Source organism: Medicago sativa, chromosome 4, assembly GCF_051527215.1.
Source record: "Medicago sativa cultivar Bolivia chromosome 4, Bolivia_mono, whole genome shotgun sequence".
In the NCBI taxonomy this organism is placed as follows: Eukaryota; Viridiplantae; Streptophyta; class Magnoliopsida; order Fabales; family Fabaceae; genus Medicago; species Medicago sativa.
In genome coordinates, this window is record NC_140752.1 from 12954040 (window position 1) to 12972486 (window position 18447).

The following is an 18447-nucleotide window of genomic DNA, read 5'->3' on the forward strand; positions in this document are numbered from 1 at the left end:
AATATTCCTTTTAAGTAAATGGGATGCAGATAGATCTGCAACACCCTAATTATATTAAAATATTTTTGTTTGTAAAAAAAAAAAAAAGACCGAGGGACATAGTGCATAACATAACCCAGTTAAACCAAGAAACTACTCAGCAATATGATAATACAATACATGACAATCCATTGGGCAAAGAAACAAATCGGAATTCATTACTAGACTCACACATCATGTTGCACAATCCAGCGAACCCGCAGTACGGGCACGAAACCAAATTGTAAAAGAAATGTGATGTGTGAACTGACGAGTCCCGAATCCCAATTTTGAAGGCGGTAAGGAACTGATCGCCAACATGAAAACAGATCCACACGCCACCAACCCACTGCATCTAACATGACAACAACAAGCTTCAAAGGCCATTTCTAGCCATACAATTCACTATTGACAACGACGACAACGCCTCCATTTTCGGCGAGACCATATATGAAAAAACGCAACTTCGAAGCAATGTCGAGCTCATAATTAGAATCAGATCGTGAAGGAAAACTTCAACCACGATTGGTAGGATAACACAAAACTCGATGACAATGGCGGCAAAAAACCCAACCACCGCCGTTGAAACACAACCACAATGCTCGCTAACCCAACCACCGCAAAACAGAGGAGATTCACAGCGATTTCAATAAACCAAGAAAAAAAAACTGATCTGCAAAACATGAGACAACCACACCAGACTGTCTCTATCTAGAAACCAGATTTGAGAGTAACAATCCATGTCAGGTGCTGACTGGTTTGATGGAACTGATCCTAAAAAAGGGGTTCTAGGAGGTGGTCAAAGAATCAACTCACCACCTCCTTGATGTGTGGGGTTACATTGTGAAGGGAAGGTTTGGATTTGGTAGGATGAGCAAAGAAGGAGGGTGGAGGAGAAGGAAGGCAATGACTCTCACAAAAATAGTTATATATTTTTAAAATTTAACTTTTTTGTCCTAATAAACAATGATTTATTGTTTCAATTTTAAATATGAGGATAAAATACCACATAATAATATCAAAATTTTGGACTGAAATTAAACTAAAAAAATCAAATAATATATGAAAAACCTATTTATGTGTAAACCCAGTTAAATTATTTTAGATAAAATGAATCCCGTGCTTGGCACGGGAAGTTACACTAGTCATTAGACATGGGAAAGGATAGCTGGAGAAGCCTAGATCAAGAAGACCAAAATCAGCGATCACCTGTCTACCCACATTGAGCTAATCAAAACGTCGATAAATCCTGTCTTTTTTCTCCGATCCAACCACGATATAATTCTAATATCCAAAACAACACCATAATCCTAGATTTTGAAAATTCATATGAAAACTGACCAGAAAGACAAAAATAACATGAAACAAAGATAAAAAACGTCGTTATACAAAATTAAGTTTAGGGACAGCACGAGTAATTCAGGCAGAATAAAAATAACAAAGACATCGCGTCTCAATTCTAACAATAATTTATAACCTATCACTGAATGCTCTGAAATACTTTGACACCAAGTAAAAGATAATTCTTACATTTTTTTTTAATAGTTCTTACGGATTTATTGAAAATTACACTTCTAACTATGTTTTTTTTTTTTTTCTGCAGATGTTCAGCATTTGAGAAACTTGAAAAAGTTAAGTTTAAAAAATAATCAAATGAACGGCTCAATTGAAGGTATCAATATTAGCAAACACAAATAATTAATTGGATTGATTTGTAAATATATTTTCTTTCATCTAACCATGACTTTATTTCATAATTGCTTTAAAGGATAGTTTTGGGATGGATTAATTACAATGAAGATTCATGCATTTCTTATTGATTTTAAATATTAAATAAGAGTAAATTAAATTCCCCTCTCCAACGATATGTGATGACATGCTGTCATTACGTAATTTTTAGGACTTATTGTGACATTTTGATAGAGTTCACGTGCAATTTATACTGTTCTGGAGTGCAAAAAGCTGAAATATTGAAGCCTGTTCGAAGCAAATCGCGCCACGCCAAAACCTAGCCTTGCCGCGATTTTTGAGACACATTTGCATATGTCCCTGTTTGAGGGAAATCGCGGCGCGCCAATTACAACTGCGCGGCGCGATTTTGACTAGGTCAGGCCCAAAAACTATAAATACTGCACTCAGCCAGAAGAAAAGGGTGACGATTTTGGAGAACGAAAGTGCGATTTTAACACCCAGAAGGCTGCAGCGGAGAGGATTTCATCATCTCTAACCCAGTTTATGTATGTTTTAATTCTTTCATTGATCATGCTATTTGTAAACTCAATTATGAGTAGCTAAATCTCTTAGAGATTAGATCCGAGATGAATCTTTGTAACCCTAATTGACACATGTTGCTGTGAAACTCTATTTTGTTTATGAATTCAATTCTAGTTTATTCAATTCAATTGTTCTTAATGCTTTTTATATCTTGATCACATATAACTTGATTTCGTGAGAATGAATGACCACTGACCATGGCTTTCAACTTAGACCTAATTGAATTGTTCTAATAAACAGGGTTAGTCTAGGAATAGATAATCGTTTGTTAGTGATAATAGGTTAACGTTCGGTAAAACCTTCAAGAATTATTAGACCACCTAAGGAATTAGGGGCTGTAGTTTAAGAAGAGGGTCCTAACTCAAGGGATTGATTAGGGCTATTTTGTTAATCATCGTAAATTAGAAAAGGATTCATAACAAATAGGTGCAGTAGACCAATTAGGGGAACTTAGAGGATTCGACGGATCTGATCTCATCTTTCTCTCCTATTTTCTTAATCAAATCTTTACTTCTTTACTTGATTTCTTAAAATCAAACCAAATCTACTGCCTAGTGGCAAAACAAAATACGCTTTTATACATCCTAATTATATAACACAATTGAATTATTGAAGTTAAAAACAGTCCTCGTGGGAACGATATTTTTACTACTTCGATAGTTATTGGTACACTTGCCAGAGATCTATCAAGTTTTTGGCGCCGTTGCCGGGGACTGTTGAATTATTTCAACAAGGCAATTACGTTATAATTTAGGGTTTTTGCAATTTAATTTTCTGTTTTTAATTTTTATTTTTCTGTTTTCATATTCACGTGATTACTTTGCGTTGTGCAGTGCTACTAAGGTATTTTGCTGTTTATGCGAGGTAAACAGAGCTCAGACGACTTAGAGTACAATCCGGAAATTGAAAGGACTGCTAGAGCACTTCGGAAAGCTGTCCGATCGCAAAGGTTAGCTCAGTCCGTTCCACCGGGTGTTCGAGAACAAATACCGGAGCCACTCTCAACCGAATCTGAAACAGTCTCCTCTCCTAAATCTGCAACTATGGAAGGAGAAGGAGTTGTACCACCAAGACCTAAGCTAGGAGACTACGGGTTAGCCACTCATCGCGGTCAATTGACCCACACTTTTCAACCAGCTAACCCCGTTGCTTTCGACATCAAGACAACTGTCCTCAACGGTTTGAGGGACAAGCAATTCGATGGGGCTGAAGCTATGAGTCCTCATGAACACTTGAGCCGCTTTGCTGAAACTTGCGAGTTTTGTGTGCAACCAGCCACCGTGACTGAAGCACAAAAGAAGCTAAGGCTATTTCCTTTCACCTTGACGGGAAGAGCAAAAGATTGGTTGCTAACAATTCCAAACGGGACTGTCCAAACATGGGAAGAATTGGAGCTGAAGTTCTTGGAGAAATATTTCCCCATGTCTAAGTATTGGGACAAGAAGATGGAGATCTCTAACTTCAAGCAAGGAGAAGGTGAATCATTGTATGATGCTTGGGAGCGATTCAATTTGCTTCTTAAGAGATGCCCTAATCATGAGTTCACCGAGAAGCAATACCTCCAAATCTTCACTGAGGGGGTAACACCAAACACTAGAATGTTCTTAGATGCTTCCGCAGGAGGTAGTCTCAAAAGCAAAACTGATCATGAAGTCCAAGCTTTGATAGAAAACATGGCTGGAAATGAGTATCGTGCTGAAGCTAAGAAGAAGGAAAGAGGAGTGTTTGGTGTGAGTGAACAAACTGCTATCCTTGCCAACCAAGCAGCTATGAACAAACAAATTGAAGCTCTAACTAAGGAGTTTCAAGGCTTCACTTTGGCTCATAAGCAACAACAAGTGGCTGCGATCAAGTGTGACTTATGTGGTGAAGAACATCCCAACGGTGAATGTGTTCCAGAAGGAGCAAATGAAGAAGCTAACTTCATGGGAGGTTATCAAAGGCAGAATCAATACTACAATTCAGGCATCAACAAGCATCCCAATCTAAGCTACTCAAATAACAATGCTTTGAACTCTCAGATGCTCACTCCTCCTCAACAACAGCAAAGGAAGCCATCAGCTCTTGAGGAAACTATGATGAACTTCATGAAGATGACTCAAGGCAACTTTGAAGAGATGAAGAAGAGTCAAGAAGCTGAAAGAAAGAACAATGAAGCTTCTAGGAAGCTGCTTGAAACTCAACTGGGGCAATTAGCTAAGCAATTGGCTGAACAAAGTAAAGGCGGATTCTCAGGTAACACTAAAGACAACCCTAAGAATGAGTCTGGTAATGCTATTGAATTAAGGAGCAAAAAGGTTTTGACACCTTTAGTTCCAAAAGCTCAAAAGAAGGTTGATGATGTAGTTGAGGTGGAGGAGAATGATGTAGTTGAAAAAAATGATGAGGGTGTAGTTGAAAAAGAAAATGATCATGGAGTAGTTGAAAACGAAAGGAAGAAAAAAATAGAGGAAGAAAAAAGTGAGAAGTTAATTGATGAAGATTCAATCTTGAGGAAGTCGAAGAGTCAAATTTTGAAAGATGGAGACAAACCACAGGTTATTCCATCATATGTGAAGCTTCCATACCCTCACCTTTCGAAAAAGAAAGAAAAGGATGAAGGCCAATTCAAGAAGTTCATGCAACTTTTCTCACAACTTCAGGTGAATATTCCTTTCGGCGAAGCTCTCGATCAAATGCCGTTATATGCTAAGTTCATGAAAGACTTGTTGACTAAACGAAGGAAGCCTAAGGATGATGAGAATATTGCACTTTCTGAAAATTGTAGTGCTATTCTTCAAAAGAAGCTGCCACCTAAGCTGAAGGATCCTGGTGCTTTTACTATCCCTTGTTCAATTGGACCGGCAGACATTGGAAGAGCTTTATGTGACTTGGGAGCAAGTATCAACCTGATGCCTCTTTCAATGATGAAGAAGCTTAAGTGTGGGGAACCAAAACCAACAAGGATGACCATTACTTTAGCTGATCGGTCAATCTCTTATCCTTTCGGTATAATTGAAGATGTACTAGTCAAGGTTAATGACTTGGTGTTCCCAGCAGATTTTGTGGTCCTAGATATGGCTGAAGATGAGGATATGCCACTCATTCTAGGAAGACCTTTCCTTGCAACTGGTCGTGCTTTAATTGATGTTGAACGTGGAGAGTTAATGTTGAGGTTCCATAAGGAGCAGGTAGTTTTCAATATCTTTGAGGCAATAAAGAACGAAGATGATAACCACAAGTGTTACCGGATTGACGTTAGTGAAGAAACAGTCGAAGAAAACTCCCTCGAATCTCAAACTATTCAACCTATGGAAGGAAAAATTGTTAAGTCTATTGAAAGTAAGGAAGTGGTTGAAGATGTTGGGGTGACAGAGTGTGTCAAGCAACTTGAAGTAAGCACAGAACTTATGCAACAACAATCATCAGGAGACATCCTTGACAACAAGTATGGGGGATTGGGAACTTGGAACAATATGCCTAAGACTACTCTTACTAATCCTTTTGGTGTATTTGCTTATAAGAAGATCCCCTTTGGAATGCATAACGGGCCGGTTACTTTTCAAAGGTGTATGCTTTCTATCTTCTCTGATACAAGAGAAAGAGTTAGGAGGTACTGTGACAAGCCTGTTGATGAAGCTGTGAATCTAAGGAAGTCTGGTGCACAAGGAACTTTCAAGGGTAAGGAACAAAAGCTCGAACGGTACCGTAAAGGAGGACTCCCAAACAATGAAGAGGGAGAGACATCCACTGATCCTTAGGGATAGTCATCAGTCAAGCTAGTGACGGTAAAGAAGCGCTGGGTGGGAGGCAACCCACTATTTATTTTTCAGGTATGATTTTATTGCTTTCAAAAATAAAAACACAAAAATATTTTTCGTTTCTTTCAATACAAGGCAGGAAAGTTTAAAAATTTGTTCAAAATATACCTCTTGCCAAGAAAATCATGCAAGGTACTGATGTCTTGCATGATTCTCTCCTCAAAAAATTTCAGAACTTAAAGGAACTCAGGCATTTTTCAAGAAAACAAAAAAAAATTTTGGCCTGAGAAAGCAAAACACACTCCCTGTTTGCTCAAAATCGCGCCGCTCTGTGTATTTAGGCATGCTGCGATTTTGAGGAACAGAAAGGCAGCCTCCCTGATTGAATAAAATCGCGCCGCGCCTATCCTTTGGCCGCAGCGCGATTTTGAATGGTGTCTGCCCAGATTTTTTAAAAAAATTTTGACCGTTACTCAACCCACCACTTCCCAACCGTTGCAAAACTAGCCGTTACTAGCCGTTACAACACAAAATCGCGCCGCGCCTTGCATTTTGGCGTGCCGCGATTTTCACCAAACAGGCCTATAAAACCAGCCTTTTTCACCATCCTTCCCATTCCCATTTTCATATCGTTACTCTGTCAAAATTTCCCTACAAACCTAACCACGAAATTCCTTAACTATCATCATCTTAATCACTTCCTAAACATCATCAAACCGTAAATTCATCATCCATTCATCAACCTAAACCTCCACAATTCACCAATTTTCCAAAACTCCACAAATTTCCCATTCACCATCTTCCTTTCACTCACAAATGGCCTCCAACCAAAGGAACACCCGCTCAAAGAAAGCCACCAACCCTAAACCATCCACAAGCAAATCCAAACGCCCTCGTGCCGCATCCGAACCACCAGAAAACGCCATCCATTTCATCAATGACCAAGCCCAAGAGTTTCATCAATCTATGAAGAGTGTCGAAGTCATAGGGGAGAGGAAGTTTGATTTCACAAAGCTTGTGAAATATCCTTTCTTTGAGTCTGAATTACGAAGGAGGGGGTGGACGAGGTTGAATGAGATGATCGACGAAGCAAACAACAAAACGGTGATCGTCGAATTCTTTGCAAATGCAAGGGTGTCTGATACACCCTTTCAATCTTTTGTGCGAGGCAAATACATTGATTTCAGCCCGGATGCTCTCAATGCATGGCTGAATGTTCAAGCACCGGAGGAGTGTTGGGTTGAAAAATTGAGGAGGGAGAGATTTGCCATTACGGAGGATACCTTTGATGAGATCATCACCACCATGTGTAGGCCTGGGTCAACTTGGAAAAAGTCCCGGATGCTTACCTATGCGGAGATGCTGCCGGTACCCAAGGCATGGGTGTCTTATGTGGTCCAGACTCTTGAGAGTGCATCTTGCACCTCTGAAATTCCTCTCAAGAGGGTGCTTGCTGCCTACGCCATCATCAAGGAGCACCCTATAGATATTGGCCGCCTCTTGGCCAATAGTCTTCATGATCTAGCAACCGGAAACACCACACAATTGGGGCATGGAAGCTTAATTAACTGGTTGTGTGAGCAACAGTTGGTGCCGGCTTATGATAGTGATCTCAACACAAGCAATATGAAGCCGATCACCGACTCGGTCATGGATGGGTTTGTGAAGAAATATGAAGGCTATATGAAGGAGAGAGAGAGGGAGGCAGCAAGGCAACAACAAATGGAGCAAGGAGGGAGTAGTAGCCAAGGGGGTTATGCTCCTCTTCACCCAAAGCTTGAGGAATTCATGCATGTGCAAGCTAATTGGATGAATGGGACTTCGGACCAGCTGTGGGTGAACCGTCCTAGGTTCTCAGCTGCGTTTGCTGCGGAGGCTCAATTGCATATGGGTCCGATTAGTGGGTCTTATGAGAGGTTTGGAGGCTCCCGTGAGCGCATGGAGCAATATTTTACACATCAAGAAGAGTATGGGTTGTGCATGAGGAGGGAAATCACTGATGATTTCAATACCACCGAGCAAGATCAAGGGGATGGCATCTTTGAAGGATTGAGGACACCGGGGGTTGGACACTCGGATGATGATCAGGACATGGGCTGATCTACTGATGGATTAGCATTTTCTGCTTTGTATTTTATTTTCAGTCATTTTTCTTTTAATTTATTTTCTTTATTTTCTTTTTAATGTCAAAGTCCATTGAACTTATTTCCCTATTGTAATTGCTCCTGCACTTGTTTATTATTAATGAATTTGTTTTGTTTCATGTGACCTATTCCAGTTTAGTAACAGTTGTTTGATGAAACGGTATTCCAAAAGTTCTAAAGGAGGGGTGACTTGATTCAAAGGCGAAGTGTACGGCGTTGCTAGGTAGTCACATACTCCCAGAAATCTCAGCCATAAGGTTCATTGCCAAATCTTGTTTTTCAATTTACTTATATTTAGATTAGTTTTCCATGCAACTACATTTCTAGAACTTGCATTGTTTCTCTATTATTGATTGGTCTTTGTCAATTACACATTGAGGCAAAAGTGCTTGGTCCTGTGAGCCTTTTTGAAGCCTACCCTGTTTTAATTTGTTGAATTTATCCTTTCTTAACCAATTGTGAGCCGGTAGGATTAGAACTTTTTGTTCAGTGACAAACTACATTACAAGCCTAGAGACTTTTAGGACTTGTCCCTTAATGTATTTTCTGAGTTAAGGCATTGTAGAATGTTGCTAAAGATTAAGTTTGGGGTTGCTATTGGAATTTGCAACCAACTAAGTTTGGGGTGGGGGTACTAGAGAATAAGAGAACAAAAATGAAAAGAATTATGAAATTGTCATGCAAAATATACACAAAAATGGTGTATCAAAAAAAAAAGAGAAATTGAATGATGAAAAAGGGACAAAACATTGAAAATCCGAGTAACTTCAAACTCGATTGTCCCTAAATGTTATAAATATTCTCTAGTACCTTTGCAATTGTTGTTCTATTAGGAGAATGAACGTGTTGGATTGAACTTTGTGCTTTAACTTCCGTAGGAATGCCTAACTCAAATTTTGTGTAGCCTACTTATCCAAATATATCCCACCTTTCACCTAAGCCCCGTTATAACCCTAAAGACCTCAAAAGTGTGTAATGATATTGACTTTGATTGATATTTAGAAACTTTTCAAGCGTATGGTAATATGTAGACCTGCATGTCGACTGGTAGAACCCTGTTTCAATTTGATGCGAGGAGTTGTGAATTGGTGGATGCGAACAAGTCAAACTAGCTCATCTTTAGCTAGAAGGAGAATGAACTTTTGGGTACTATCGTTTTGTCAGGTAACTGTTATTTTACTGTCGTTTGTCACTGTTGCAAGCAAATTCCTTGAGGACAAGGAATGGTTTAAGTTTGGGGTTGTGATGACATGCTGTCATTACGTAATTTTTAGGACTTATTGTGACATTTTGATAGAGTTCACGTGCAATTTATACTGTTCTGGAGTGCAAAAAGCTGAAATATTGAAGCCTGTTCGAAGCAAATCGCGCCACGCCAAAACCTAGCCTTGCCGCGATTTTTGAGACACATTTGCATATGTCCCTGTTTGAGGGAAATCGCGGCGCGCCAATTACAACTGCGCGGCGCGATTTTGACTAGGTCAGGCCCAAAAACTCTATAAATACTGCACTCAGCCAGAAGAAAAGGGTGACGATTTTGGAGAACGAAAGTGCGATTTTAACACCCAGAAGGCTGCAGCGGAGAGGATTTCATCATCTCTAACCCAGTTTATGTATGTTTTAATTCTTTCATTGATCATGCTATTTGTAAACTCAATTATGAGTAGCTAAATCTCTTAGAGATTAGATCCGAGATGAATCTTTGTAACCCTAATTGACACATGTTGCTGTGAAACTCTATTTTGTTTATGAATTCAATTCTAGTTTATTCAATTCAATTGTTCTTAATGCTTTTTATATCTTGATCACATATAACTTGATTTCATGAGAATGAATGACCACTGACCATGGCTTTCAACTTAGACCTAATTGAATTGTTCTAATAAACAGGGTTAGTCTAGGAATAGATAATCGTTTGTTAGTGATAATAGGTTAACGTTCGGTAAAACCTTCAAGAATTATTAGACCACCTAAGGAATTAGGGGCTGTAGTTTAAGAAGAGGGTCCTAACTCAAGGGATTGATTAGGGCTATTTTGTTAATCATCGTAAATTAGAAAAGGATTCATAACAAATAGGTGCAGTAGACCAATTAGGGGAACTTAGAGGATTCGACGGATCTGATCTCATCTTTCTCTCCTATTTTCTTAATCAAATCTTTACTTCTTTACTTGATTTCTTAAAATCAAACCAAATCTACTGCCTAGTGGCAAAACAAAATACGCTTTTATACATCCTAATTATATAACGCAATTGAATTATTGAAGTTAAAAACAGTCCTCGTGGGAACGATATTTTTACTACTTCGATAGTTATTGGTACACTTGCCAGAGATCTATCAATATGCTTAAATAACACTACCCTCCTCTCTTATGTCGAAATACTCACTCTCCGAACAATGCATAATATATGTAGAGGTCGGGGTTCGAACCCCGGACAACCCACTTATTCACCTTAAAAAAAGGTGAATTTCTAGCCACTTACTTGACCAAAAAAAGATATATAGACTCAACCATAAATAGTTTTAAAAAATTCAACTAATAATAATAATAAATATAATCCTAAGTGAAACTCTAAGATTATAATTCATCATTAAGACATTTTATTATAATAATTTTTTATATTCTCATGATATTCTATATAATATTAAAGCTATTATTAAAGCTATTTCTTAATATTCTATATTAAATAAATAAATACAACATCTCGTTAAAAAAAATACAACAAAAAAAAAAAAGAAGAAGAAGTTATTACCAAAATAAGTTGTGAAGGATACATAACACTCAAATTGTAATTCCCCCTAATCATAATTGAACTTCAACATATCAATTTTTTAAAAGAAAGAATCAATATACCAATTCTCCACAAATTTGCATTCATTAGAGTTTAAGCATATTAAAGTTCACAAGGTACATATGGAAGGACTATGCATATGGTAGGATTTTTTTTTTGGTTACAGGATATGGAAGGATTTGGTAGAACTGGATAATTATGGCATAGATAATTATGGAAGGATTTAGAGTTTAAGCATATTGAATTTTTTAAAATGCATAATATAAACACGGCATCGTTAATTATGGCAGGACTATGCATATGGAAGGATTTGGTAGAACTGGATATCAGCAGTAACATGTTTGGGGCTAAACTTCCTGAGTGTTTAAGCAACTTAACAAATCTCAGAGTTCTTGACCTTAGCTATAATTTGTTCAGTGGAAATTTTACATCCTTCATTACCAATCTCACATCCCTAACATACTTATCACTCTATGGAAATTACATGCAAGGATCATTTTCATTGAGCACTTTGGCTAATCATTCCAATCTTCAGCATCTATATATTTCACCGGAAAACAGTACTGGAGTACACATTGAAACTGAAAAAACAAAGTGGTTTCCTAAATTTCAATTGAAGTCACTCATTCTTAGAAATTGCAACATAAACAAGGACAAAGGAAGTGTCATTCCTACTTTTCTTTCATATCAATATAATTTGATGGTTGTGGGCCTCTCCAGCAACAAAATAGTTGGATCATTCCCAAGTTGGTTGATGCATAATGATGACATACAATTTTTGGATATATCAAACAACAATTTTAGTGGTTTGCTTCCAGAAGATATTGATATATTCCTTCCTAGTCTTTACTATTTGAACTTTTCATGGAATAGCTTTGAAGGAAATATACCTTCATCAATTGGTAAGATGAAAGAGCTTGGGTCCCTGGACTTCTCTCATAATCATTTCTCGGGTGAGTTACCTAAACAACTGGCCACAGATTGTTATAATTTAAAATACTTGAAGCTCTCCAACAACTTTCTACATGGGAACATTCCTAGATTTTCTAACTCAGTGAATATGATAGCTTTATTTCTCAATAATAACAACTTTAGTGGAACACTTGAAGATCTATTAATGGGAAACAGTACAAGATTATTAATTCTATCCATATCCAATAACTCAATCACAGGAAAAATTCCTAGTTCAATTGGGATGGTTTCTAACATGATTGTCCTTCTTTTGTCTCAAAATCAATTAGAAGGTCAGATCCCTATTGAGATTTCCAACATGTCCGGTCTTCAAATTTTAGATCTTTCTCAAAACAAGTTAATTGGATCAATCCCAAATTTCAGTACGTTTGAATGCCTAAAAATCTTGTATTTGCAAGAGAATGGTCTCTCTGGATCTATACCATCTGAACTCTCTGAAGACTCACAACTACAACTTCTAGATTTGAGGGAGAACAAATTATCAGGTAAAATTCCGAACTGGATGGACAAACTATCAAAGTTACATGTTCTTTTATTAGGAGGGAATAATTTTGAAGGAGTTATTCCAATTCAGTTGTGTCGGTTAAAAAAGATAGACATAATGGACCTATCACGCAACATGCTCAATGCTTCAATACCATCTTGCTTCCAAAATATGTCATTTGGAATGAGACAATATGTCCATGATAATTATGATGACAAACATATATTTGAATTCTCAATGGATGATGACTCTATACCAAATACAAATTCTTTCTTCAATGTTAGTTTGTCGATTGAATCTTTATTGAATGTATATATGTTCACTGAAGATCTACAATTTGAAGTGGAGTTCAGAACAAAGCACAATGAATACTTTTACAAGGGTATAATTCTAGAGAATATGACTGGATTGGATTTATCATGCAATAAGCTAACAGGTGTCATCCCTTCTCAAATTGGAGACCTACAACAAATTAGAGCCTTGAACCTATCACATAATCACTTGTCAGGTCCTATTCCAATCACTTTTTCAAATCTTACCCAAATAGAGAGCCTTGACTTATCATACAATAACTTGAGTGGTAAGATACCTTATGAACTAACCCATATGCATTTTTTATCAACCTTCAATGTGTCATACAACAACTTTTCTGGAACACCACCTAGTACAGGACAATTTGCAAACTTTGATGAGGACAACTACAGAGGTAATCCTAGTCTTTGTGGACCACTCCTCAATCGAAAGTGTGAACGTGTCGAGTCATCACAATCCAATGACAATGGAGAAAAGGAAACCATGGTAGACATGATAACATTTTATTGGAGTACAAGAGAGTACTAAAGAGAGAGAAGAGACTTCAACAATTTTCTTCATAACTATTATTGATCACCATTTCCCTACTTATGCATAGTCCAACCTTCCTTAATTTTTGAATCACTAGCCACATGTCCATTTGCCTCAACCAATTATGTTATCCAAAGTGTATTTTCTCATGTTATTTTCAATCATAACATTGCACAAATATTATTAAAATTATTTATACTATCATATAATGTATAATAACTTAATTTCTCATTGTTTCTTCATAATTTCATAACTATAATTCTTTCATAATTTTGTAATGAATTTTTTTCTTATATAAACCAAATTAACCACTAATAAATTAGGTTTTAATGTTTTAGAAGAGACAAGAACACAAAAATCAAATCAGAAAATAAATGAATTCCTTACCGTTCGTTGCAGCCGTAACGACGTTTCGTCACCACGTAATAAGACTTTGCCGTAGTTGTTTCTGTGATTTTTGTTTGCTATGTTAAAACGGAGAACGGTATCAGACACAACCTATACCTTTTTGAGACGGCCATTTTCACAGTAACAATCTCACATCCTTGACATACTTGAAACTCTATGAAAATCACACGCAAGGACCATTTTCAGTAAGCACTTTGGCTAATCACTCCACACTTCAGGATCTATATATTTCCGAAGAAAGCATTGGAGAACACATTGAAACTTAAAAAACAAAGGAAGAGTCATTCCTAGTTTTCTTTCACATCAATATAATTTGATACTGTAAGACCTTACCAGAAACAAAATAGTTGGCTCATTCCCAAGTTGGTTGATACATAATGATGATATACAATATTTGGATATAACAAACAATAATGGTGGTTTCCTTCCTTGGTTTATCTATTTGAAGTAGTCATGGAATAGCTTCGAAGGAGAATGATCTCGCTGGATCTATACCATTTGAACTGTCTGGAAGTTCCCAGCTGAAACTTTTAGACTTGAGGGAGAACAAATTTTCAGGTAACATTCCCAACTGGATGGATAATCTCTGAGTTGTGTATTCCAATTCAATTGTGTCGATTAAAAAAGATCAACATGATGGACCTATCATGGAACATGTTCAATGCTTCAACACCATCTTGCTTCAAAAATTCTCGTTTGGAACGAGACAATATGATGTTGAGTACAGTCCTATGGCAGAATGATTCAGTGACAGAAGATATACATTTGGAAGTAGATTTCACAACAAAGCACAAGGATTACTTTTACAAAGGTAAAGTCCTAGAGAAAACGACTGGATTGGATTTCTCATGCAATATGCTAACAGGTATCATCCCTTTTCAAATTGGAGACCTACGACAAACAAGAGCGTTCAAACTATCTCATAATCACTTGTCAGGTCCTATTCCAATCACTTTTTCTACAATAACTTGAGTGGTGAGATTCTTTATGAACTAACCCAGTTGAATTTTTTATCAATCTTCGATGTGTCTTATAACAACCTTTATGGAACACCACCTATTACAGGACAGTTTGCAGACTTCGATGAGAAAATCTGCAGAGGTAATCTCGGTCTTTGTGGACCACTCCTCAAACGAAAGTGTGAAGGTGTTGAGTCTTCACCATCATCCCAATCCAATCACAATGAAGAAAAGGAAACTGGTGTGGGCATGATAACATTTTATTGGAGCATCTTACATAACAATACTATTGGCCTTCATAACAATGTTGTGCATCAATGCAAGCTAGCATATGACATGGTTTTATTACATCAGTAAGTTTATACGTTGATGTTTTCCAAGTTTTCCATTGTATTGAAAAGTGTCAATAATTGCTATTGAAAATTTATGTGGAGTCTCATATTTGGATATTGTAATATATTTACCTTTAATTTCAGACAGTTTGATGCTGAGACATTGGATTTTAAGTTCCTTTTGTTTTTTTTTAATGTTGTTTGTGTGATTTACTTCTTTGTAGTGGTTTTGAGTTGAAGCTATTATATATATCGTTGTCAAAATCCCGACTTAAACCCCAAAATCCAAGATGTTGCGACTTTACTCACCTTCAACGACTCAAATCAATAGCAGAATCCTAGAACAGGCAAAATCGTAGTAAAATCACATAAAAATTGCACAAAATCGTGAAATCCATGCAAAATCGCAGGATTTTGAAGGGTTTTTTTCATTTTTTTATACATGTCAATTTTGACCCAGTTTGTACTCGTAACCCAATTCTATAAATACATAAAAGACCGAATTTTTTTATTCTTTCACACCACAATGCCTCTTCATGACCGTATATCTAGTTCAAAATGAACTATAGCGAACAAGATTGTCTCTTCCCTTCAACCCATCATCATTTCCTTTAATCCATCATGCTTTCCTTCAATCCATCATCATTTCATTTCTTCTTCATTCAGATTGTGTGCTCGTTTTCTTTGCCTTGAAACTTAATAGTCACTTACTCACTTATGAACAAGTATTTTGTCAGACATCTAGGATTTGTCTTCAAGTATTTTGTCTAGGTTGTTTAGAATTATTATGACTACTAAAAAATAAGTATTTTGTAGACGTTAAACTTTGAGCCATTTATGACTATATGCAATTTATAACATATATTTAGCATTATTTTTGTTTGTTAAAATCCATCGATTTTGATTGCAATTTATAACATATATGTTATTGTGTTTATTTTTTCTGTTTTTTCCTTCATATTAATGCTTATATAATTTACTCTATTGCAAGTCTGTAATAGCAATCAGAAGAAAAATCTATTATTTGAGCATAATTCAATGAGCTAACTGTATACATGAGTCATAGAAGATCAAAAGTATGCTGACTTAGCAATATTGAAGACTGCATATGAACTGAATATCAAAGACATTTTTATTCATATAGTTCTAATGAAATAGGAAAAATGTGTATGTCTTGTTTATTAAAATTCTAATCATGTTCCTATGTTTAAACACCATAATTCATGCCACTTTCTCTTACATGGTCACACAAAGAAGCAAAATGTGACCAAGAAAAAAAAGAGAGTGCAGGCTAGAGAGAAAACATTTATTTTAACTAGTCCTAATTACATTAAGGTGCTGTTGGAGAGTACAGATGAATTCTCCTCAATTTTCATGGTGATCTTTGAGTCCATAGTTCTATTGTTTAGAAAATTTGAGTACCAAACAGAAGAAAGTTTAGGTTGCCTCCTCAAGGTTGGATCTTTCAAATCTATGTAATATAAGCCATAACTTGCTTCATATCCACCTAATAATTCAAACACATCTAAAAAGGCCCATACAAAGTAACCTCTTATATTCAACCCATTCCTGTCAATGTTCCAACAAAACCAGAAAAATATTATGGAGGGGAAAGAAAAATAAAAACAAAAAAATAACTTCATTACTCCATTAGAATTCATTAATAAATATAGGTACCTCAACATGTCAAGCAGGCTCCCTATATATTCATGCATATACTTCACCCTTGTCCAGTCACCCAATGATGAATTCCTACGTGTTTGTTGACCTGAGAAGTTCAAAGGTTCATCATCGTCCATGAAGATTTTGATGATTTTGTCCATGAAGGTTTTGATGAGATTGATAAAGAAATAGAAATGGCTTGAATGTATTTTTGACCGCTTAACTTTTAAAAAGTTGTGATTTTGGCCCCTAACAAAAAAATAACAATTTTTCCCTCTATCTTTAGGGAAATGTGCTCTTTTAACCCTCTATCTAGATGGAAATATTTTAGCCCTCAATCTTTAGAGAAATACGCTCTTTTGCCCCCTTATCTTTACAAAATGTTGCGATTTTGGCCCCCTGTTTTGGGACACGTGGCGTCTTCCAAGCAGTTTTGCAACGTTTTGTAAAGTTAGGGGACAAAATTGTTACTTTTTTGTTTGGAGGCCAAAATCGCAACTTTCTAAAAGTTAAGGGGTTAAAAATGCATTTAAGCCAACAGAAATAGAATAGGTTGGACCGAATTTTCTAAAAGCTAAACCTTGAATGTTAAAATGAATAATATAAAGAGCCAAAACAACAAGTTATCAATGAATGTCATAGTAAAAAAAATTTACACCAACAGATCTTGAAGCTTTCAAAAAATTTATCTATGGCAGACTTACCATTTTCATGAATGTAAATTGGAAAGTTGCCATAACTGTCCTTCAATGAATGAAGGAGCCCTTCCAACGTCCAGGGTATAACTGGAATCTAAACAAACAAATCAGCTAGTAAGTGGAAGAGATTGAAGCTTCAATACTCAGAATAAAAGGAACAACAAAGTTTGTGCTTAACTTTTACCTCATCTGTAGATGTACCATTTACAGTGTAGGCTACAATCAGGAAGAAAAAAAAAACATTAATAGGCACATAAATTTTAAACCAAAATATACAATTGGTTATGTAATCAAAATTGGTATAAATGACATAGAAATAATTATACGTGTAAGCTCCACAGCCATATCTGCAGTGTAATCTCTATTCTTTTGCTGCAGGCTTTTCGCGTTGTTCTTAACATAAAATGAGTAGTAAAAATTGACTCCAAGGAAGTCAAGTGATCCTTTAACCAAATTTGTTTCGCTACTGGTGAAAAAAGGAAGCCTTGAGCCAACATTCTTTTTCATGATGGCAGGATAGTCTCCAAAAATGAAGGGATTCAGAAACCTGTCACAACAACGAAAAGATAAAATTAACTTTGGAAATTCATTATTGTATAAGTAAATATATAGGATTGTTAATGTAGTGAGTGAATTGGAAAATTGGGCCTCGAAATTGTACACATCAGTCAAAATAGACCCTTATTTTTGCCAATTTACAAATACATATCCGAAAGTGTGAAATGTAACTAAAACATTGTCCCTCCTCTGTTATCTTCTTGTATCAATATCAACTCATTAGGTACAAACTTGCACATAAAATTTAAATCATCACATGAAAATATTCGTCATTAATTAAAGTTGAAAATGGATTAATTATGGGGAAATTAATCCCTAAGGGACCTAAATTTCATAAGCAAATCAATCACCAGCGTGATGGCATTGATGTGGGATTAACACGGAGGGGATACATGTTCGGTTAACATGGAATGTCATAGTCTCTAACAATCAATGCTGATAGAGCGACTATTTTGGTGGCCATTTTACATTTAGGGATGTATACGCCAATTCGTGAAAATTGGAAACTATTTTGAAGACCAACTTGCATAAACTTAAATGGTCAAATAAAATTACAATGACAAC

At 36.3% G+C, this 18447-nt stretch overlaps 2 protein-coding genes, 1 non-coding gene and 1 pseudogene across 4 annotated transcripts in view; 2 read left to right on the forward strand and 2 right to left on the reverse strand.

Annotated features, from left to right (window-relative positions):
* LOC146926434 (beta-glucosidase 11-like) overlaps positions 1-18447 on the reverse strand; it is a 62621-nt gene that overhangs the window by 36354 nt on the left and 7820 nt on the right. The window contains exons 9-13 of one of the 2 annotated variants that reach the window (XM_085758788.1): positions 17652-17872; positions 17510-17541; positions 17332-17419; positions 16643-16733; positions 16075-16534 (exon numbers count right to left, since the gene is read on the reverse strand). In XM_085758788.1, the coding sequence (XP_085614914.1) occupies positions 16291-16534; positions 16643-16733; positions 17332-17419; positions 17510-17541; positions 17652-17872 (676 nt within the window). In that variant the 3' untranslated portion in view covers positions 16075-16290. Of the gene's footprint in view, positions 1-16074; positions 16535-16642; positions 16734-17331; positions 17420-17509; positions 17542-17651; positions 17873-18447 lie in introns of those variants that run through there. The other variant, XM_085758789.1, reaches the window with a different exon arrangement.
* Positions 3729-3835, reverse strand: LOC146926438 (small nucleolar RNA R71). Its single transcript, XR_015009207.1, has one exon. It is a non-coding gene; the product is annotated as a small nucleolar RNA R71 (small nucleolar RNA).
* Positions 11251-13263, forward strand: LOC146926439 (uncharacterized). The gene has a single exon (XM_085700401.1). The coding sequence runs from the start codon at positions 11251-11253 to the stop codon at positions 13261-13263; it is 2013 nt and encodes a 670-aa protein (XP_085556527.1).
* On the forward strand, positions 13831-15127 carry LOC146926440 (receptor-like protein 13; annotated as a pseudogene).